The sequence below is a fragment of the Phyllostomus discolor genome, chromosome 4 (genome assembly GCF_004126475.2).
Source record: "Phyllostomus discolor isolate MPI-MPIP mPhyDis1 chromosome 4, mPhyDis1.pri.v3, whole genome shotgun sequence".
Classification (NCBI taxonomy): Eukaryota; Metazoa; Chordata; class Mammalia; order Chiroptera; family Phyllostomidae; genus Phyllostomus; species Phyllostomus discolor.
Genome location: NC_040906.2, coordinates 76,705,973 through 76,729,120, shown reverse-complemented (window position 1 = coordinate 76,729,120; position 23,148 = coordinate 76,705,973). Strand labels below are relative to the sequence as shown.

Sequence of the window (23,148 nt, the reverse complement as noted above, 5' to 3'; positions counted from 1 at the left end):
CTGTTCAAATTATTGTTTCAGATTTTTTGAATAGATGCCCACAAGATAAATTGATGGATCATATGGTAACAGTATTTTTAATTTTTTGAAGAACTTCTCTACTGTTTTTCAGCAGCTGCACCATTTACATTCCTACCAGCAGTGTATGAAGAATCACATTCCTCCACATCCTCACCAGCACTTTTTTTTTCTTTTTGATAATCGCTGTTCTGACAGATGATATCTCATTTTAGCATTTCCCTGATGATTAGTGATGTTGAGCATGTTTTCATGTGTCTGCTGGCCATCTGTCTATCTTTCCTGAAAAAAAGATTATTCAAGAACTCTGCCCATTTATTATATGTTTCTTAATTATTTAACATGTGTAGAAATTGTGTTGTCATCTTTATCAGGTGCTTATCCATTTTTTTGTGTCACCAAGTTTTTAAGTGCTGTCCCAAAAAAACATTTTCTCCATATGCCTGTGGATTTTATTGCACAATATTTTTGAGTGGGAAGGGAAGATTTCATTCATTTATTTATTTATATTTTCATTCATCACCCTCTCCCTGTTGTCAACCATCAACTTGTTGTCTATATCTCAGGTTCTATTTCTGTTTTGTTTAGTCATTTATTTATAGATTGCCCATGTAAGTTAGATCATAGGGTATTTGTCTTTCTCTGAGTTAACTCATATAGCATAATAACATCTAGGTCCATTGTATTGTTGTAAATAGTAAAATTTAATTCTTTTTTATGACTAAATAATATCACATCTTTATCCATTCATCTACTGAAGAATATCTATGTTGCTTTCATTTCTTGGATATTATTAATAATGCTTTAAAGAACAAAGGGGTGCATATATCTTTTTGAATTAGCATTTTTGTTTTCTTCAGATAAATACCCAGAAGTTGAATTGCTGGTATATATGGCAGCTTTAATTTTAATTTTGAGGAATCTCTATACTGAATCTACAATCCCACCAAGAGTGTACAAGGGTTCCCTTTTCTCTGCATCTTTGCAGTATTTTTATTTGTGTATTTATTAATGGTGGTGATTCTGACAGATGTGAGTTGATATCTTACTGTGGTTTTTTAATTTTTTAAAAGATTTTATTTATTTATTTTTAGAGAGGAAGGGAGGGAGAAAGAGAGAGAGAGAGAAACATCAATGTGCAGTTGCTGGGGGCCATGGCCTGCAACCCAAACATGTGCCCTGACTGGGAATCGAACCTGCGATGCTTTGGTTCACAGCCCGCACTGAGCTACGCCAGCCAGGGCTCTTACTGTGGTTTTAACTTTAATTTTTCTGATAGTGATGTTGAGCACCTTTTCATATGTCTGTTGGTCATCTGGGTGTCCCCTTGGGGAATATATATTATATATAATATAGGTATATTATATGTACTATATATATTTTTTTCAGGTCCTCTGTTTATTATTTAATTGAATTGTGGGTTTTTTTAGTGTTAAGTTGAAAGAATTTTTTTTATATATTTTGGATATTAAACCTTTATCAAATGTATCATTTGCAAAGATCGTCTCCCATTTAGTAAGTTGTCTTTTCATTTTGTTGATTTTTTCTGCTTTGCAAAATCTTTTGAGTTTTATGTAATCCCATTTGTTGATTTTTGCTTTTGTTGCCCTTGCTTGAGGAGACTGCCCCAAAAATTATTGCTAAGAGCAATGTCAAAAAGAATATTGCCTATGCTTTTTTCTAGGAAATTTATGGATTCATGGATTTACATCTTACATTCAAGTCTCTAATTCCTTTTGAATTTATTTTTCTATATGATGGAAAATAGAGGTTTAGATTTATTCTTTTGCATGTAGCTCTCCAATTTTCCCAATATCATTTATTGAAGACACTGTCTTTTCCCCATTGTATGTTGTAACCTCTTTTCTTATAGATTAATTGACCATATACATGAGAGTTTATTTCTGGGCTCTCTGTAGTCCATTCATCAATGGGTCTATGTTAGATTAGCATAGTAACCACTAGAAAAATCCCTTATGAAAGAGCATATTTCCATTTTACACCTAAGCGTGTCTCTTTCCCAATAAAAGTATCACCACCATGTGACTAATGAATTATATGATTGCTTTCAATCCACTTTATAACAGGACAGGCACATAAAAATAGGTAAATAAAGCTTAAAATTCAATGTGCATTCAAGAAGTTAATTGACCACTGTTGGAAAGGTTGCATCTCTTATTCGATCCCCTGCCTTGCATTTCTTCCATGTGATGACCAGCATTCTTTTTCTAACATTTATGGGAAAAAGTTCAAATCACTTTAGCCTTTTATAATTTTGCATACCTGAAGTTCAACACAACTTCCACTTGTACTATTGACTCCTGCACAGAAGGACAGTGCCAGCTGGCTTAAGTACTTACATTCATGGTGTAGTATTCTTACAATAAAGGGTAAAGCAAAGTATTTTTATAGTCCAAATTCGTATATTACTTGAGTAACTCCTGTAGAAACATGAGTGTTCAATTAGTGACCATAAACAAAATTTCTGTGCTCCTCTGTCAAGATAAATATCTCTTTCAATTATATTTTATAGCATGATGTATTATTGCACTGTCTTGCAATTATTTCTATGCCTAACTTAACTTTCAGATTTAAGAAGATTATGTCAATAGAGTGTTTAATGACTGATTGAGGGTGGACCCTACAAAAATCACAGATTTATGCTTGTGTGTTGCATATTGTCATTTATATTTAAATGTACACTTGTTTGGCCAGTGGAAGAATAAGTGAGTGTGCATTAGCAAGAGTAGATCAAACTTTTATGGATCATATATTGCATAAAAGTCACAACTCTGTTCCCATTTAAACAGATTCAAAAACTCCTGAAGAGTGACTTACATGATTAATTACTCTAAAAATCAGAATACATTTTTATAAATTTTGAGTTATTTTTCCAATTTCATTTTTGTTTGTTGGCACACTTAGAACATGCATAGTGCTTCATTAAGTCAGTAAATATTAAATTAACCTTAAAATAACCTAAATTAACCTTAAAATATTACCTTGAGCTATTTTTCCTATCTTCGGTATCTGAAATAAATCAAACTATATTTTGTGTGAGGTCCTTATGAGCAGCAGACAGACTCAAGAAGATAATCCATTTTATTCTCTCCTTAAGTTTTGTACTTATGTTGATAATAAACAGAGAAGACAATCACTGTTTTCCCAGTTAAAAAACAAGTTGGCATTTGTTTTTAGAAGCACTCTTTTAGATTGTAAGATGTTTTCATCTACAAATTACTAAGGTCTTCAGGGTCTCAAGATCTTTTTGTTTTTCCTATTTCCCAAGTCCTTTACTCTTTCTCTGCACACAGCTGTTAGCTCTGTCTCATACCATCTTAACTAATACATTCACCTTATATTTTATTATCAAAATACTACCATGCTCCCCACGTCATATTTCTCATCTCTAGATTTGCCTGTCTCATCAATATCTCCTTTAAAATAATCTGTCTTAAAGGATTAATCTAGCTTCTACATTAGTGCTCTGTGCAAATATTATACATAGGCCCTGTGTATAATATTTTACTGGTTAAAACTATATTTAGTATTTTGTTAAAGATGGCAAGAACAAAACACATGATATTATTTGTTTTATTGAGATAGATTTTGAACATTTTTAAATGACTATTTTCATTTTTATTTTATCTATTTTTTAAAAGACTTTATTTATTTTTAGAAAGAGGGGAAGGGAGGGAGAAAGAGAGGGAGAGAAATATCAATGTGTGGTTGGCTTTTGCACACCCCTAGCTGGGAAACTGACCTGCAAACCCAGGCATGTGCCCTGAATGGGAATCAAACTGGTGACCCTTTGATTTTCAGGCTGATACTCGATCCACTGAGCCACAACAGCCAGGGCAAGAAATTTCATTTTAAAGGCTGCTTTCTCAATAGATTATGCAATAAAATTATGACAAAAAGAAAGGACTTCAAAGTAATATTCTTTTAAAATATAACAGTTTAAAGAATATTTGACAATTTTATGATTTTATTATTTGTGTATTCCTTTATTTTTTCAACAATAATTTGTGTTTATATTGTGTAAAAATAGAGGTAAACTGGCTATAAGATATCTGTGCAAACAGGGCTGTAAAATGAGTGAGAAGAGAGAGGCTTTGGTAAAGGCATGTTTCCATAGAAGTTACATTGTGATCAAAATCTGAATTCCCTAGGCAAGTGAGGAAGGATAGTACCCTAGAGACATAGAAGGATTTATGCAAATAGAGGGAGATATGTATGGGGTACCCCCAACAAGAAAGCTGGAAAGGGCCAGATTCGATACAGTGAAAAGCCATACCAAAGAAAATGAGTTACATTCTGAAGTTAATAGGTGGTTCTTTGAAGAGGTACGGGGAATCACACAATCGAATGAGTGGTGTAGGAAATGTATTGGAGGAAGGCAGGCTGGCAGTACTTAGAATGGTTAGAAGACCGCTGCAGTACTCTGGGGAGTGACTATAAAGCAAGGTTCTCAGTGGCTGTATCAGTCTCAGAGTGTGACCCCTGTGTGTAATTTTATTAAAATCTTTTAGAAATATCTGTTTATTTGAAAATTTGCATGAAGTAGGTACTCAAGTATGGGGTTTACATTTTATCCCAATCATATTTTTTTACTTACTCTTTTAACTAAATTTAAATTTAAGTAAGTACAAACTTTATTCTTAAAAGTAAAATAAAAATTTTAGCTGACTACTTGGGGAGGTTTGTGGGAACTGTGAGTTCTTTATTTTTGTGATGCTGCCATCTAGTGAACTTTTGGTGAAATCACTTTGTGATAATCAAGTTTGTAGCTTCTGGTCTTTTAATCAATTATGTTTGATGCGGTTGATTAGGAAAGAATTGTACACACATTAGAACATAATGTAGGAGCCACTGGTGTTTTTTTTAAGGTGGTGTCACAGATGTGACCACAAGGCTTTTAGTAAGGGGTTAAGTGTGAAGTTCCATAGGTCCTCATTGTGCCCTTCTTTATAATAAACTGATAATAAAATAAAAGTGCTGTCTTTTTTATTCCTCGAGTTTTCTAAAAGAAGCGTGATTTGCAAAATCATATCTATAAAACACTGAGTTAGTCTAAAGTTTTAGTTAAGACGAAAACTCGTTAGTCTGCAAAACCAGGTTTTGATAACCTCTAAATCTTAATAAAAATTAATTGCATTTTCTTTTCTATCATTCCTAAACCTTATGTTAGAATGGAGAATCTGTTGTAGTTTTTTAAAAGATGAAATAGAGTTTTTATATTTTTTAAGATTTTATTTACTTATTTTTAGAGAGGGAAGGGAGGGAGAGAGAGAGAGAAACATCAATGTGCAGTTGCTGGGGGCCGTGGCCTGCACCCCAGGCATGTGCCGTGACTGGGAATCGAACCTACAACACTTTGGTTCACAGCCCATGCTCAATCCACTGAGCTACGCCAGCCAGGTGAAAATTTGCTGTATTTTTATGCTATACATTACTTATTTTTCATGAGAAACAAAGCCCAAATTTATACCCCTGGAACATTAGTTATTTTTTACCAGTAAAAACTTTTCTGAGATGCCACTTATGTCCAATAATGAGCAAGATTTCTAATTAACTAATTCTTCAGTATATTGATGTTTGTAAAATAGAAACTATGCTTTATGGTAAGGATCGGAAATTCCTTCTTTTCTGCAACAGGCGGGATAGTAAATAATTTATACTTTGTCAGCCATAATGTCTCTGTTGCAGCTACTCAATTCATTTGCAAAAGCATCAACAGATAATATTCAAGCAAATGAGAAGTTTGTGCTCAAATATAACTTTATTTATTAAAAGCAGGTCATGGGTTGCATCCTCTGTTCTAGGTGCAATTGCTATAATAGCAGTTTGGGGTTATTCTTAAGCGATGTTAAAACAATGTAAAATCAGTCCCTCTGCAATTATTTCCTTCAAAATATCAATTGGTGGATGTTTCTTCAAAGTTGCAGAAAATCTAAAGTTTTGAGAATGTAACATACATGCTATTAGTAAACTAACAATACAGAACTCAGAGGTAAAACATTTTGCAAGACGAACTATCACCCTTATTTAATGATCAGTTGGTTTTGTCTTGTCTTATGTTCATGTAAAAAGTTGTCTCTTTTAAAATATTTTATTTATTTACTTTTAGAGAAAGAGGAAGGGAGGAAGAAAGAGAGGGAGGAGAAACATCAATGTGAGAAAGAAACATCAATCAGTTGCCTCTCACACCACCCACACCAGGGATCAAACCCACAACCCAGGCATGTGCCCTGACCATGAATCAAACCAGTGACCTTTTGCTTTGCAGAACGATACCCAACCAACGGAGCAACGTGGGTCAGGGCACAAAGTTGTCTTAATGTGAAATGAATCACTATATTCTCTAAGTAAAACTTAACATTATGATATGCACAAAGCTAAATGGTTTTGATGGTTAGCTATTAATTTAGCAAATTGCTACTTGGGTACAGTTTGGATAATACAAATTCACTAATCCATGTTGTCCTTCTGGAAGAACTTGTTTCTAAAACACTGAATTCTACTAGGCAGACATGCAAAACACTTGAAGCCATACGAGTAAATAAGGAGAATAAAGTCAGGCAATATGAAGCTGTTAAGGGTTCAAGTCAATGTACAGAGAAAATGCAGTGTAGAGGCAAAAGTATTTTTACCAGTTGTGTGGGGGGAGGAACAAACTTTATCATCAAGGTTCTTCTGGCTAATTAATAACCAAACAGATGAAGGACAGATTAGCAAGAGAAAATAACTAAGTTTAATACATATGTATGTATGTGTGGGAATCCTGCATATGTGTTAGAGTTGGAGACCCCACATGCAGAAATGGTTCAGAGGTAGCAAGGGAATATGGGCATATAAGACATGCAGAGCTAGGACTGAGGTGATGTGCCTGTGAGGCTTCAAAGGGTCAGTGGAAGATCATAATAAAAGATATTTATTAAATAGAAGTTATATCTGATGATCTCTTATTATGAGCAAAACCCCAAGTTCAATTTTTTTAGGTAGTTAAAGGGAGGTGCAGGAATTTCTCTTGAATCTGCTGCTAAAGCTGACATTAGCTCTAAGTAATCTGCATATTATTGAGGCACACCTTTTTTAAAAATTCTTTTTGACATCCAAGTCTAAGTACTTCAAAGTGTTTTTAAAAAATATGTTATTTACTTATTTTCAGAGAGAGGGGAAGGGAGGAAGAAAGAGAGGGAAGGAAACTTTGATCTGTTCCTTCTTGCCCATGTCCCCAACCCAGGATTAGGCCTGCAACCCAGGCACAAGCCCTGACTGGGAATGGGACTGGCCACATTTTGGTTTACAAGCCAGCACTCATTTCACCAAGCCACACAAGCCAGGGCACCGCTGTGGCTCATCTTGGTGTGACTTGTTCTCAGTGCCCCACAGTTCGTTATCTTTGTGTCAGCTGATTGAGGCAGGACTTGGTCTCAGGATCCTGCTAGTCTCAGCTGAGCTCATTCGTGTATCTCTAGCTAACTAGAGGAGGGTGGAGAGACAAGCAAATGCAGGCTGAGCTCACTAAGAATGATTCTGATCTAAATACATTTCTTCCATCTTCCATCTGGGCAGCAGGTTGGCTCATGCTGTTCCTTCTCACAGAGGTGGCAAAGGGCAGGGGAGAGCAAGCCTATCCACTGAAGTGCTTTTAGGATTCTGCTTGTAATATAGGTGTTAACATTCCTTTGACCAAAACAACTTACCTGCCTCACTCATCCCAGTGGCACAGAATTGAACCCTGTCCACAGTGAGAGGGACTGAAGTTATTTGTCAAGGAACATGAATATAAGAAGAGACAAAGAAGCACAACTGTTAAGGAAATTTGTCACAACATGTATACACTTGAGTCAATTAAATTAAATGTGGGCTTGATGTGAGATTAAGTGATAAACTAAAAACTTTCATTAATTCCTTCAGTTTAGTATAATACACTACAGCTATTATTCTTGAATGTTTCAGTAACACAAAGCTTTTATAACTTTAAAAATCATAGAGGACTCAAAAAGGGTTTCATCTTATATTTATATCTATTTGTATTCAATGAAATTACAATTTCATTGAATTTGTAATTCAATGAAACTTTTTTGTTTTCATTTTTAATTTTTTTAAATTTATATTTATAAATTTAAAAAAATTTATGTTTTTTATTTATTTTAGCATAGCAAATTAAAAACCTGTTACATTTTAACATAAATTATATATTGTTAGGAAAACAAACTTCTGAAATGAGTGAAAAAATAATGTTTTATAATTGACAAATCTTTTTATTGTTTGGTTTAATAAAAGACAGCTATTTTTTATATCTACTTCTTCATTCAATCTCTTGCTTTTTTTATCTTTGTGAAGAATATGAAGAAAATCGCTCCTCATGCAGATATAGAGTCAGAAAAAGCAGAAGTTGTTTAATTGAGGATATTTTTTGATAATGCACCAGAATTTGGCAAGTGAGGGCTTCTTGGAGTAGTAGTGTGGGATGTGAAACAAAATGACTGAACTTTCTGTACTTTGTTACATGAAAATGTATTGGTTAATTTGCATTTTGAATAGAGCTTAATCCATGATACATAACATTAAGTATTGGTCATTTGGTTTTCTGAGCTATGAAGATTTTCCAAATATTTACATACTTCATTATGTATTATTTTTAAATTATATATCACTACTAAGCTAATCAGAAACATTTTTAAATACTGGGAAAAGGTAATATTCACAGAAGTGAATACAAGTTTCCCAAAGTTCTAATATCCCTTGGAAGCTTTTTTTTTTAAATTGGAAACAAATGCTATGAATTGTTTTCTTTGAACTGACAGATTCACATGATTCTTACTATTACTTATCAGTTTCTGTTCCATGAAAAAAATGGTTCTTCACCAAGTAAAAGTAGCTTGCTGAGATACAACTCAATTTATAACATTAAGTTCACTACTTTGAGACAACCATCTTCAGAATGTGGTTGAATACTTTATGCATACTTCCCATATTATTTAACCTTAAAAATATAAAAATTTAGGTTTTGAGATTTCATCATTTGAATGAAAATAATTCAAATGATGAATCTGCAAATTCATCATTTTTGCAGATTTATCAAGGAGCCTTTTAAGTAAAATTATCTTTTTTCCCCCTGCAGCTGAATGGCTTTGGGATGCAGTGACCACTCATAGAGTTTGGTGCCACTGGCTGGATTTGTGCTAGGCCACCAGCAGTTTTGCCCATCAGTGCTTTTGCATTATCATTGCAAATATCAATGCAGTGAAGAAGGAAAAGAATGTCTTGGTATTATGAAAATTGTTTTAGCCTAAAAGAATTTTGGGAATGCCCAGAGTTTTTGTGGTTCTCACTTAGTGAACCATAGAATCAAAGGGTGATCCATATTTCTACATGTATAAGATAATATTGAATATTACAGCATTTTGTTGAAGATTCTCAAGGATATTTATACTTATTATTTCTAATCATTAAGCAAATTTAAAACTTGTTATTATGTTTTCCCCCAGGGTTGTTTGGTTGGCTTTGATCTAGCACACGCAGTTGGAAATGTTGAACTTCACTTACATGACTGGGGAGTCGATTTTGCCTGCTGGTGTTCCTATAAGGTACAAAGTAGTTAATATATTTACATCCTTTTATTCCACATTAACATTAACCTAAATTAAAAATCTGGAGAGGCAACCAATTTTAACTATTGGAATTACTTTTGCCTATTTCTTTTATTAGTGTATTTCCTGATTTTAGTTAATTATAGAGTCATACATTAGAATGGTATGATAATTAACTTCTGGTGTTTCCATCCACTATAGAGTACTTATTCCTTCAGTTCTCTGGCTGCTATGAAAAGTTGAGAGGTTATGGAAAAAAACAACAACTCTACACTTAAAAGTTAATTTAAGTTAATTAAATTTTTTAGTTAGGTTTTTTTTTTGGTATGTTGTGAAATTTCTACATGTATAAGATAATTGTTATGGAATTGAGTTGATAGTGACATTTGAAGACAATTTAATTAACAGGGAGCATAGGAATAAAACCAATTAATTTTAATTTAGGTAATTTTAAAATGTGATAGTTTTATTATTATTTAAATATTTTTGTGATGAAATAATTGAAATTACTTCAATGGATTAGATTAGATTGGCTTCAGTGGAACTATTATCTACTAGTCAGAGCAAAATCTGGCCAAAAAATAATAGCTATTTATTCTCAATTAATAATTCTATGCTTCATTTGCTTTTCTTTGAATAAAGTGACCCAAAATTCTGTTTTACTATGAATGCTTAAATAATCACACATTTTGAACTGGTTAAAAGTTGATTTCATAGCAACAAAAAGGTCTGATTACATTGTTTATCTTTGATATATATTCAGAGGAACCCATATAATTTAATTTATTTTCAATCCAGTATTTAAATTCAGGAGCAGGAGGTATTGCTGGTGTCTTTGTCCATGAAAAACATACCCATACAATTAAACCAGCGTGAGTACCGTTTTAAATTCTTCTTTGGTGATGAATAAATTAATCTGCATTAATAAAATGCTAAATTTATGTGAATCCTTTAAGATGATATCCATTATGAATCTGCATTGACTATAATTATTTTACTACTGTATTTACTACTGTACAATGATGTGCTTTATCAGAAATAAATTCAATTGGTTGAGCAAAAAAAATCACAAAAGGGAAACTCCAATGCTAAAAATGAGTTATTGTAGTCATGTAGAGCAGATGGTTTAATGCAAAGAGAATGCTTTCTTTTTCAAAAATGAGACTTCAGAAAAGTTCTGATTTCTCACATTGATGAATAAATCAAAGGCAACCAGAGATGTGCCTAATAGAGCCTTAAATGTAGTGTGTTGTTATTTAGATCACATCTACCTCTAAAGCTAGAAACATAATATGATGGTCTTGTAAGGAATATCTTATGCCCTAAAAGATTTTATAATCTATGAAAACTGAAGAAGCTGAACACTAAACAACTGATTAACTACATAAAAACCACTACTTCTATGTTATATAACTTCATTTTTTAGAGCAAGTATAAACGCAAATGTGATATGCCAACAAATTTACACATTTTTATGTGACTGGGGAACTCACAGTGTACCTTTTCCTATTATCTGATATGAGGATAAAGAAATAATATTCTTGAAAAAAAACCTTTCATAGTTGTATCCGAGTATATGTGATAAGGAGACTGAGTAAACTCTTACTAGGTAATACAATAAAGTTCAATTAATTTTCTGAATTTTCTCAGCCCCTGCCTGAGTGGTAAAATCTTTACAAGAATTGAAGCTGATTTAGTGATAAAGTTTGGGGTACCTCACATTCTGAGGTTCTATATATATAAACCCTAAAATTCTAAGATAATTTTTCTATAGTTCATTTAATTAGTTCTACAATTTCCTTAAGATTTTGAGTTTTAAAATTAAATAGATCATTGTCTCTAGACAGGTATTTTGTCAGGCAGATGCTTTCCTCTACTGACTGTCAGTACATTAGATTTTCCCTGTTCCCCTAATTCTCTGACAAGAATATAAAGCATATGTTCTAAGACTGCCATGCATGTAGGAGAAGGACCATCTAGGCAGATTCACAGGACAGCTTGACTGCTCGCTGGTCCATGATATGAAGACTGTTCCTCGGTATCTCCATGTTCTGTTCTAGCCTCTAACTAAAGAGAGTATCAGCATCTGCCTCATTGTCAATTGTGTGAGAATAAAATGGCAGGAGACACGTAAAGCACTAAGCACAGCCCATAAGTATTATATGTGATCCACATATATAAGCTAAGAACTTTGTTGCCTCTCTGTGAAGTGGCATTTTTTACTTACAGACTTTTGCCTAGTAAAGATCATTTCTCTAAAGGAAAGAACATAACCCCAAACATTATGTTTTCTGACCATTAGGACTTTATATAATTTTGTACCTATTACCAAGTTCATTTCCATAGGCCTTTGACAGGCTGACTATGTAAGTTTCCATTCCTTGATTCTCTCTTTTACCGGCCTTTCATCTTACTGGTTTCCTCACTAATTAATGAGTTGAATGAGATCTTTATGCATGTTCATTTTTTATTTGTATATGCTTTTAACTGTTTTTTTTATTCTTATACTTTATTAACTATTGTTGAATTTTAACTATCTGGCCTTGGAGACTGACAAGACTCAAATCAGTCTTGACTCACAAAACCCTCCTTCCAGAAAAACCTGGTTGTTGTAGTTTGTTAGTTTGTTAAAGCTTCTTTTATGTGATGATAGTACAGTACAGCTAGTTCCAATGATGCCAAATGATACCCTCTAGGGAAGTAACTGATACTGCTATTACAAATTTTGTTGCTTAAAAAGGGGTGACATCTAGTGGCTACCTATGTTATTTCAGACAAAGAGTATCCAAATAACATTTCCTGGTGGAGTCTTTCATTCCTTATCAAGTATTTTTAAAGTATATACATTTAAATTGTGTATTCTGCCATATAATTTAGCTACATATTTATAGTACAATAATTTTGTTGTCAAAGCCTTTGATAAAGAGGTAGAACAAGATGAAAGCAGACATTAAAGTGAGAGGTATTCTAGGTGCAAGGTTAAACAGCACACACGTGTATTCATAAAAAAAAAAATAGGGAAACAAGGACATTACTGCCCACCTGGTGTAGAGAGGGGCCCAGGATATGCAAATGTGTACTCTAAAAGTGTAATATTCAGTATATAATTTTGAAATATCTTTTATATGATGTTTCCATTAGCAATGGGTAAATTACATCTCTGCCAAGATATTTCACTTCCTTTTATGTTTGTTTGTTTGTTTAAATTAGGCATTTGGCCATTGTTCAATACTGATGAACTAAGACTTTTTCCAAGAACATTTTCCTAATAAAGGGAATGAGTAAAGGTCAGAGTCAATTCACTGCATTAAGCATCATAACTCAAGCTGCTATTCTCAACTAGAATTTGAACTTTTCCTAGTTTGTCATCACTTTATCTCATTCCAGTGTCATATGCTAAATATTGAATGTAACTATGAATTATATTAAATAGGACTGATCTTGAGTAAATACTATCTTGTACATTTTTTTCCTTGAGGGCTGACTGTGATTGTAAAGTTAGTAATTATTGCTCTGAAATATGAGCAATATGTCAGAGAAATACTATAATATTTCAACTGTAATAATTTGACAGTTATATCACTAACATAAGTACTTAAATACCTTTGCATTTTTATTTTTAACTGTATAAACATTGTTTTTCTGGTGTACTTTAGATCACTGCTTAACCTTTGGATTTTAGTGACTTCAAAGATAAATAAAGCCCATGCAACATCTTCGATAAGCACCCATAGGCTGCAATTCAAGATCCCACCATCCCCTCCCCCTAGTGTTTAGAGAAACTCGAGCATGAATGCAGGAGTGTATCATATGAGCTATTAAGATTTGGAAGTAGGGAGGGTTGGGTGGGTGGGCTGGAATGGGAGTAAAAGGGGGAAAACTGTACTTGAACAATGATTAAAATAAAATTAAAAAAATTTAAAAAAAAGATTTGTTCTACCATTTTACTTTTTTACCCTGTCCAGTGACATGACACATACTACAAAGCTGTTCTTCCTTACTTTCTGTGATGGCACAGCATACTTCCCAATGATCCCATGTATTCGATCTCCTGAGATGCTCTTTTCTCCTGGGATTTTTTAATCCCAGAATAATCCCACTTTCTGAGTGACCAAGAATGATGCCTAATAATAATTTTGATGACAATGCTAGAATTTCAAATCATGCCAATACATTTGCTTCACATCTAGAGGTGTTTGATTGAAGGCTTTAAATAGATGGCATTTTTAAAACTTTATTAAGAGATTGAGTCATCTCTTTTATTGTAATAAGTAATTTGCAGGTTAAAAAGCACCAGCCAAAGAGGTTGGCTGACTTCAGTGTGTGGCTAAGGCAAATTTTAGAACTCAGAAATGTAGTTTTGGGGGTTTTTTATTATTACCACTTGGCAACTTGAAAAAAAGGCAAATTAAACAATATTTATAAGAGCCTAAAAAGATAAAGGTAAACATCAAAATTTTAGCAAAAAGATATAAAAATGATAAGCTTGTGCCATGCTTGGCCAAACTTTACAATTCAGGTTACATGAAGAGAACATCTAAAGTGTCTTTGTTCTGGACAATGCTTACCTGGTATATTTGATCCCATATCCTTCTCCAGACAATACTGGAGAATGCCATAATCCAAAACTTATCTGTAATTTAAACTATGTTTGGTATCTCCGTAATCCTTTCCGGTTTACTAAACATTACATCCTTGCCTAGTACCTGAATAAGGTCCTCTTGTCAAGGACTGAAAGAACACAGAAGTATATGCAGCAGTAGCAAGGTATGTGAATTCACAAGACTCCGGCTTCTTTCCTGATACTGAATAGGCCAATATCAGGTGATTCTGAAGTGAGTTTGCACAGAATCTCTAGTTGAAATATGACCTAGACTTCTCAGGAAATCTGTTCTAGCTATTTAGCTTATTACTGGAGTTATTTGTTTAGTATTAATATGAATGACTTCTCAGCCATGAATTCTTGACCTCTCAGCCATATCAGATATACTTGGCCATCTCCTCTGTCATTAACGTTACCTACTACAGCTCTAAGCTTCCAGTGTACCACGTTCTCTTACTCCTGTTCCAAAGTATGTGATTATTCCTCTGTGTTCTAGAAGAATCTCTCAGTGTCTCAACCCTTGGTCCTCCTGTCCAGGAGTGTCTCTTCTACAATCATGATTTCAACAACAAACATTTGTGGAGGACACCAATTTCCACTTCTACCTACACCATTTGCTTACTTTTTAGCCCTTATTTTCATCTGATTGGAAATTATAAGAGTTCCTGATTATCAAAGCATTTCTTCAGTCCCTGAAAATACATAATAATAGAGGAAAGCAAAGGCTGATAGGAAATATTCACTATGAACCACCCATGCACAAAATTAGCATTTATTTGCACCTTTTCCCAGTTAGTATTAGCATCTATAACTATTGGCCTCTTGCTGATCATAGGTGTTATAAATATCAGAAAACACAGTGAAAACACAATGAAATGTATTGTAAAGTAAAATATTTCAAGAGATTCAGGAATTCATGATCCAATTGACATTAACGAACTACTGAATCACAAAATCATGAACAATGAGAATCTGTCAGAGTTAGAACCATTAACAGATGAAGTAGAGGAAATTTGACACAGTACTTCAAAAACAAATGACTTGAATATCAGGGATTAAAAGGAAAAGATAAATGCTTTAAAAATTTTTGTAGATATGATCATCTTTATTGTCATGCTGAAAATGTTAAATGTAAAATGAAAAAGATTATATTTTGCTATCATTGTATTTGCCAAAATACACCAAAAAAATCAAACTGGATTCGGTATTTGTTCATTTTTATAATTATAATATTATAATTTTAATCATTATATCATTAAATTTTAAGTTTAAATTTTTATATAATGTTAAATTCTTTTTCCAGAGCATATCAATCAAATATTTTATTTTTTCACCATCAATTACTGTAAAAGTATAGTTACTGGTATAAAATTTATTTTAAATAGATTTTTAAAATATTTTATTTGTAATCAAATAATGAGGACTTCTAATATATCCACATAACTTTCTAATCTCAAGAAACTTCCAGTTTAACTTATTCCAGTAAAAGTGTCCTTTCTAACATGCTCACTGCTTTATCATGTAACGAGAATGACCTGAGTGAATTAAGGACATATAAAAAATATAACCAACAAATATTTTTGTATAAGAAACTTTCATAAATGAAAATAAATATAGGATATGCCTCTGATTTTTAAAATCTTACATTCCATTTAGAGAAATACAGTTTCAATAGTCAAATAAATGGTTTGAATAACAGGTAACACAAAGTTAGAAATATACCACAAGGCAACTTCTTAGTCAGCGTGAGGTAAATTCTCGGACACTGCCATAGGAACAGCAGAGGGACAGATGACTTTAACTCAGAGCTGCTTCAGAAAATCTTGAGCAGACGGTAGGGGACTTATAGGTACAAATCCTTTACAAATTGGAATGCTATGTTAATTAAATGAATAAATTCACTCTATTACTCTGAGAGCTGAAATAGTTGCCTATGAGAGAGACTTCACTTGATTATTTCATAAATTTAAAAAAGACTTACTTAAATGACATTTCTTAAAAGTATATGTCAAGTAATCTTTTCCTTTTCATACTCTTCACTAAAATTTTTATGGAATCTGAGCTATTGGCTTAACATTTAACATTTTGCCTTTTATCAAAAAATTGTTCTTTATCCCCATTCTACACAATACTTTAGAACTATAGAGGTAGAGTTGATTTTGCCTCATGCTCTTATTTAGTTCCAAAGCCATGCTGCAGGAGTAGGTTATGCCTGTCTAACTCCTAGTGCCCAAATTCTTACTGGAAGGATTACAAAGGAAGACAAATTGATTGAAGGAGAGCTATCTATGGAATTCTGACACATAACCTACACCTCTCTTCTTTCGAAACCTCAAAATTTATTTTCTCTTCTAATATTGCAATCTAGTGTCTCTGAAGGTATATGAGGTCATTTAACCTTTAAGACAAAAAAAAAATAAAGCTTGTCAAAGAAATCCTTAAGTACAGGGACATAGTCACTTTGATCTTTACTTCCATTATCCACAATGCCTGAGAAAATATTTTTAATTTTTTTGTTGAATATATAGCTCTTTCTTTACTCTTAGCATAATAGATAAACCATTTTCTAGCACATGAAAGCATTTCTACATTTCAAGTTATTCTGAAGGGGTATGACTTGCAAAATATGCCAAATTAAATATGCATTTCCATATGCTTCTACAAAGACCAAATATATTCATGAAAACTAGCTGCAGAAACTTAAAAATATTTTATAAGCATTTAATCAACATGGCAAATAGTTTTTTCTAAAGTTCTAAATTCAGACATTCTCTCTGTGTGCTTTTAACATCAGCATTGCCTCAAAGTATTATAAACCAATATTTCAAAAATATAATATATTTTAAGAAAGTATACGCAGGAAATTTTCATAGGCTTTATTTGTTAATAAAGCTTTCATACAAAAATGACTTAGCTCTTATATGGACAACACATTACTCTGGAACTTCAGGAAACAATTTTCATTAACCAAAACTCATGATATCAGAAAGTATTTTTAAAATAACTATGCTTACCATACTGTTAGCTCATTGGATATATTTGAAGATGCCTCTAATTGATTAAGATTTGAAGATGTAATTGAATATGTAATCAAAACAATTCATATTTATATAAATAACTGCTAGAAAAGGATGAAGAAGTAGATAACCAATCAGTTATTTTGGAAGAGTGCTCCAGGCAAGAGGGAATATTTTATCAAAAGGTCCAAGGGCAGGAGCATGTCTTGAATGTTTCAGGAGCATCAAGGAGGTCCCCATGGCTGAAATAGATTGAGCAAGCTGGGGATTAGTAGAGAAAGAAAGGGCTCCAGAAATGTGGGCTCTTACAAAGCAATATAGAGACCAGGCACACACTGCCCATTTTGCCATAAAAGTGACATGACATAGCAGCTTTTAAAATGATCCTTTTGGTGGCATTGTTGGGAATAGTGTGTATGAAGATGAAGTTGGGCTATGGAAGACCTACTGTGGAACCATTATGGGAAAAAGGCAAGAAGTGACCACAACTCAAGGCAGGGGAGTAGCAGAGAGGTGATGAGTGTTTGTAGGATTTTGGATCTGTTCTAAAGGGTTAGTTGTAGCACTCTAAATGAGAATATAAACATGAATGCCAGTTAAGAGATGTTTGCAATCATACAGAAGTGAGCTGCTCATTAACCAAAATATGGCAATGCAAATGAGAGGAAGAAAGCAGGACAAGGTTCTGAGGAAATTGAGGGCACAGAGAGAAAAGTGAGGATAGGTGGGCAAGAATGAAATGAAAATCAAATATTAATTTGATGTTTTGGAGAAAAGATGCTAAATCATTAATCAAATGTCATACAGTCATTTTATTTATTAACTTAAAAGTATTTTTTGAGTATCTACTCTAAGCTAAGCAGTATGCAAAGCATTGGGGACACAGGCATAAATGAAACCCTGTGTCCTAGAACTTACTATTCAATATAAAGAGTGAAAAAGAGAGAGAGGTTAAAGAAATTTATGAAGAAGTAACATTTGAGTTGACTGGAGAAGTCCTCCTGACTCTTAGTCAGACTGAGGGAGGACAGGTAGTGATGGGGTGTTCCAGGAAGAGTGGTTTTACATGCATCCATGTCTGGGGCTGGGGCATTGAAGTCTTTGCGTTTCAAGTAAGGATTTCAATTTTTATTTTAAAGATAAATATGAACCATTGACTGTTCCTGTGGAACAAGATTACGAATATAGGTCTCTTCACCTCACCAGGTCTTAGTATGCTCATAGGAAAAAATAAATGGTTAGGCCTGAGTGATCTCTAAACTTTTCTTCCAGATTTTAAACTCTCTGATTCTCAAATGATGAAAATGAAGCACCAGAATAAGGGGCATCGCTAGTAGGAATAGTTCAGAATCTAAAACCAACTTGATCTAAACCTGTGTGTCACTGACTATTCAATGGCTTTGGTGGCCTTCTTTCCCTTCCCCTTTGTTTGAGAGGTGGATGCAATAAAGCACAGTGAGTGCAAAAAAAAATTGTAACAAACTTTACTGTAACTTGCTCATCTTTTCCCTTTTCTCAGGTATGAGAAAGCTATTTATATGTTATTCTTAGCATTTAGCAGTAAAAGTTTTCTTATGAAAATTAAGAATATATAAAAGCTATGTGAATGAATAAATGTCTCAGTACTTTCTGAATAAAACAACCTTTGTGTTACTTTTGATTTTGTGAAATGTGAATATTTGAAGAAGGTTTTAAGTAATACATTTTTACTTGAGGTTAGGTTCTAGGGGACATTGGGATGGAAGATGACAGATTCAAACTTACCCCAGTTGCTATTACAGATTTTGCTTATGAATAAAATATGTCATATCCCAAACATCCCATGTTTTTGCAATGTTATAACAGTTTGTCTGATTGAACACACTTTTTGAAACCCTGAGCATAGTAAAACTAAATTGTATTTAGTGCTAAGTTATGACCTTCAGAGAAAGAAAGAGAGAAAGGGGGGGGGGGGAGGAAAAGTGAAAGGGATAAAGAAGAGGAAAAGGAAGAGGAAAAAGAAACTTCATCTCAGTCAGGTTCATATCTCTAAGCATAGACTTAAGTTATTAAATGTTAAATGATAAATTGTTAAATTAAGAGACATTATAAAAGCAGCCTTTAATGCAATTGTAGCTTCTTAGAAAAAACTGTGATTTCATTTTTTCATTTGTTGGATTTTGCTCCAGTGATTAACTGCATATTTAACACAGGCTAAGAGAACTGGGTTAAGTTATTTTGTTTAGTTTTGGTGAAGTACAGAGTGAGAAGAGGTAAGGGGTTTGCAGAATAAGTTAAATTAATTCAGTGCATGAAATATTTAGGGATTTATACTGAAGATGCTGCCACTAAAGGCTTATTAAAGAGATTGAGGAGAGTTTGGATAATTCATTTCATAATTCTTAGCTTGCAAAATCACATTTGGTGGGTCCCTGGTGGTTTTCTCTTACTGAATCTGAATATCATGCCTCAAGATGCTATTATAATAAGTGATGCTTTCCATTGGATAATATTTATTTGAAATTTCTTTTAGGAAATGTATAATGTTCAAAGAACACTAAGCATATTAAAATCTTTCCTTTTTTATTATTTATTGAATTTCTTCCAATATCTTTTCTCCAAATTATGTTAATATTTTCATTCTAAGTAATCTAACTCCCTGCCTGATTTTTAATTTTTGATGGCAAAGGATTCAAATTTCTAGTTTATGTACTATGAGATTGCATCTTAATTGTTATTGTTCATATTCAGTTTGTAGGAATGATTCATGAGCTTGTGATAATAGCTACTTATAAACTAATTTAATGGTTTTTAATTTTACTTTATTAACTTTAGAATATTTGTTTCTTAGGATTCATGCCAAGATTTCATTTAGACTATATTTCTATTGTATTTTGATTTTACCTGTCCTGTGTTCCAAGTGGTGGAAATCTTAAAATAAACTTAACTTTTCCCTAGGTTCTTTGTGATGTATTTTGAGTTTGAATGAATAATTTCTGAAATAATCATTTCTTTATTTGACTTTAAACAGCGCTCTATCCATCTGTAAAGACCTTAGGGTATAAATAAATATGAGTGATATGCTTACCTAAGCTCCCTAAATTAGATGCCTAGTTCAGTGCATTTTGAAGAAGAGAAACTCACTATAGAAATTATAAGAGAACAGAGAAAGTCAAAAGAACATCTGTTAAGGTGAAAAAAAAAACATTGTATATGTAAAGCATATGGCTGTCATCTAGGTTGGCATTCTGCCAGCTCAGAAGCCTAAGTGCAGCATTTAAGTAATTGGAGAATATTGCTGTATAGAATTTCAGATTTGTTTTTAAATATTCTACCATAGGTGATTTTTCCTTTGATTATGAATATACTTCAGCATTCAACATTTGGGCTTCATCTGCTAATAATTGTGTTATCTCAAGCTATTTGTCAAACATCTTGAAACCTCAATTTCCATATCTATATAGTGAGGGTAATAATAATAGTATCTACTTTATAGGAGTATTTGAAGATTAAGTGATTGCTTAGAACAGTGTCTGACTTATAACAAAACTCAATTAACATTTGTTTTTGTTGCTCTCAGAATTATTGAAACAACTATAAGAACCTAATGAGAAAAAATGTACATTTCCCTAAGTTAAACTTGTTTGACCATTTTCACAAGACTTTTGCTAATGGAGGAGCCAGATTACCTGGGCTCACATTTACTTTCCATCATTTGGAAGACAATATGGCAAAAAGAATTATCTAACATGTTCTTTTAGTAAATAGATTTTTTTATATTCTTACTTTATTTAAATGAACAACGTTCTCCAAAATTTTAATCTAGTTATGCAAAGAGTTATATTATGATGGGCTCTTATATTTAAAATATATAATTGATATTGTTTTTCATGAAAATATTCAAGTAACCTGAAAAATGTCAGATATTAAAGAAGTGATCTAAAGAATATTTTTACTTCATAGCCCTGGCTGGCGTAGCTCAGTGGATTGAGTGTGGGCTGGGAACCAAAGTGTCCCAGGTTCGATTCCCAGCCAGGGTACATTCCTGGGTTGCAGGCCATAACCCCCAGCAACCGCACATTATTGTTTCTCTCTCTCTCTCTCTCTCTCTCTCTCTCTCTCTCTCCCCCCTCCCTTCCCTCTCTAAAAATAAATAAATAAAGTCTTTAAAAAAAGAATATTTTTACTTCATAAGGGATTATAGATTAAAATAAACTTTAATAAGATAAAAATGTCATTCATTTATTATAATGCCTAATTAAATGATTAAATTTTTTTATCAAGTCAAAGTGTAGAACAATTTATTTTGAAAAGATGCAATTATATCCAGAAGAAATGACATTTAGAATTTCATTTAGATTGAAGACTAATAGTACCAATGATTAAAAGAACATGGTAATTATTAATACTTAATATCAGAAGACCGATGCAAAGGGAAAAAAGCATCATACAAAAAATCAGTGACAGTCTGAAATAATTAACCAGTACTGACTGTGAAGTACACATGAGATGGAATATATTTCCCCATTTTTTAAATGGCTTATTGGCAGAAAACTATAAGAGAATTTGTATTTATCATTTGTTTAGTTATTTTGATGAATATTTTCTTCAAGTAATTGTTTTGATCAGTAGACATCACTGTCACATTTGATATGAGACTTCTGTGGTATGTTAAATAGGAAATTAATATTATTCTTCCTGCTCTGGAGTAATTTGACCCCATTTACTACTAGTTGTTAGGGAATTATGATATAAAACATGTCTATAAAATCTGTTATTTTCTTTTGTTTCTCTTACTCTAGTTTCCTTCTTTGAATAAATTCAATATTCATGTTGATGAAACTGATACTTATCTTCCTGAGTTTTTGGTTTCATTTCTTTCAGGGTTTAAATCCATTCAATGTATCACTCCTAACAGGATTTGTCAGCAACTCTGTCTTCCTCAGCTCTGCTTAATGTTGAACATACAGGTCTGAGTCCATTTTCCCTCTCAATTCTTTCCATTTCTCTATGTCCCCTGAATCCTTGCTTCTTGTTGAAGAGTCATAGGTCCCCTATAATTAAGAAGAAAAGGGTCACTCAAAGGCATGAACACTAGGAAGCAGGGATTGGGAGGGGTACCTGCCCACCCTTTTGTTGGGTTAATATTTGTTTAATTAATTCTTATCCTCAGCCACACCTTGAGGGCAGGGACCCTTTTTTATATGTAAATAAAAAATAAAGAATTCTCTTTAACAAACTGTAGTTTTTTTTTTCCTTCTCTTTCAAAAGACTTAAAACGAGATAATAGTCAATTTCTCTGTTCCAAATGATGGTAAATGGGTTACGTTCATTCAGGGTGGAACCCCTTTCTTACTTTCTCCTTTTCATGCAAACACAGTCTTAGCCTCAATAGAAAGGGTGAGACTGAGTTTTCCTTAGTACCCAGCACAGTTCCCTGCCTTCTGAAAAAAGGGGCTTTGAATAAATACACATCATAATAAACATAAACACCCCAAATAAACTAATATTTGGTATGGTGGTTTGCTTCCCATTCAATTTAGCTCATTGAAGTAGCTCAACTACCTGTTCAAATTAAGTAAGCCAGATTCTGATATGTAATACAAAAACATTTCATTTCAGAACTTTGATAAATATACTTTTAATTTTATTATTGATTCCAGTGCATTAGTAAATATACAAAAATAAAAAAGAAAGTTGCTAAATAAAAAAAGCATTGAAGTAGTCCCTCAATTATTATAGTGATCCCATTAAAAAGAAATGAAAAAATGTTGCCTTTTTATCAGAATTTGATAATTTTTAAGAGCTATGTATGTATATGTCATCAGATCATAAACTTAGATGGGCAAATACTTTTATTTTCTTCATATTTATCTATCAACTTATTTGATACAGGGAATACCATCTTGTAACTTCTAGGTAAACTTAG

At 32.8% G+C, this 23,148-nt stretch overlaps 1 protein-coding gene across 4 annotated transcripts in view; it reads left to right on the top strand.

Annotated features, from left to right (window-relative positions):
- Window positions 1-23,148, top strand: part of KYNU (kynureninase) — a 96,473-nt gene that overhangs the window by 49,852 nt on the left and 23,473 nt on the right. For 3 of the 4 annotated variants that reach the window (XM_028510056.2, XM_036023542.1, XM_036023543.1), the window contains 2 exons: window positions 9,519-9,617; window positions 10,419-10,492. In XM_028510056.2, coding sequence (XP_028365857.1) covers window positions 9,519-9,617; window positions 10,419-10,492 — 173 coding nt within the window. Of the gene's footprint in view, window positions 1-9,518; window positions 9,618-10,418; window positions 10,497-23,148 lie in introns of those variants that run through there. The other variant, XM_036023544.1, reaches the window with a different exon arrangement.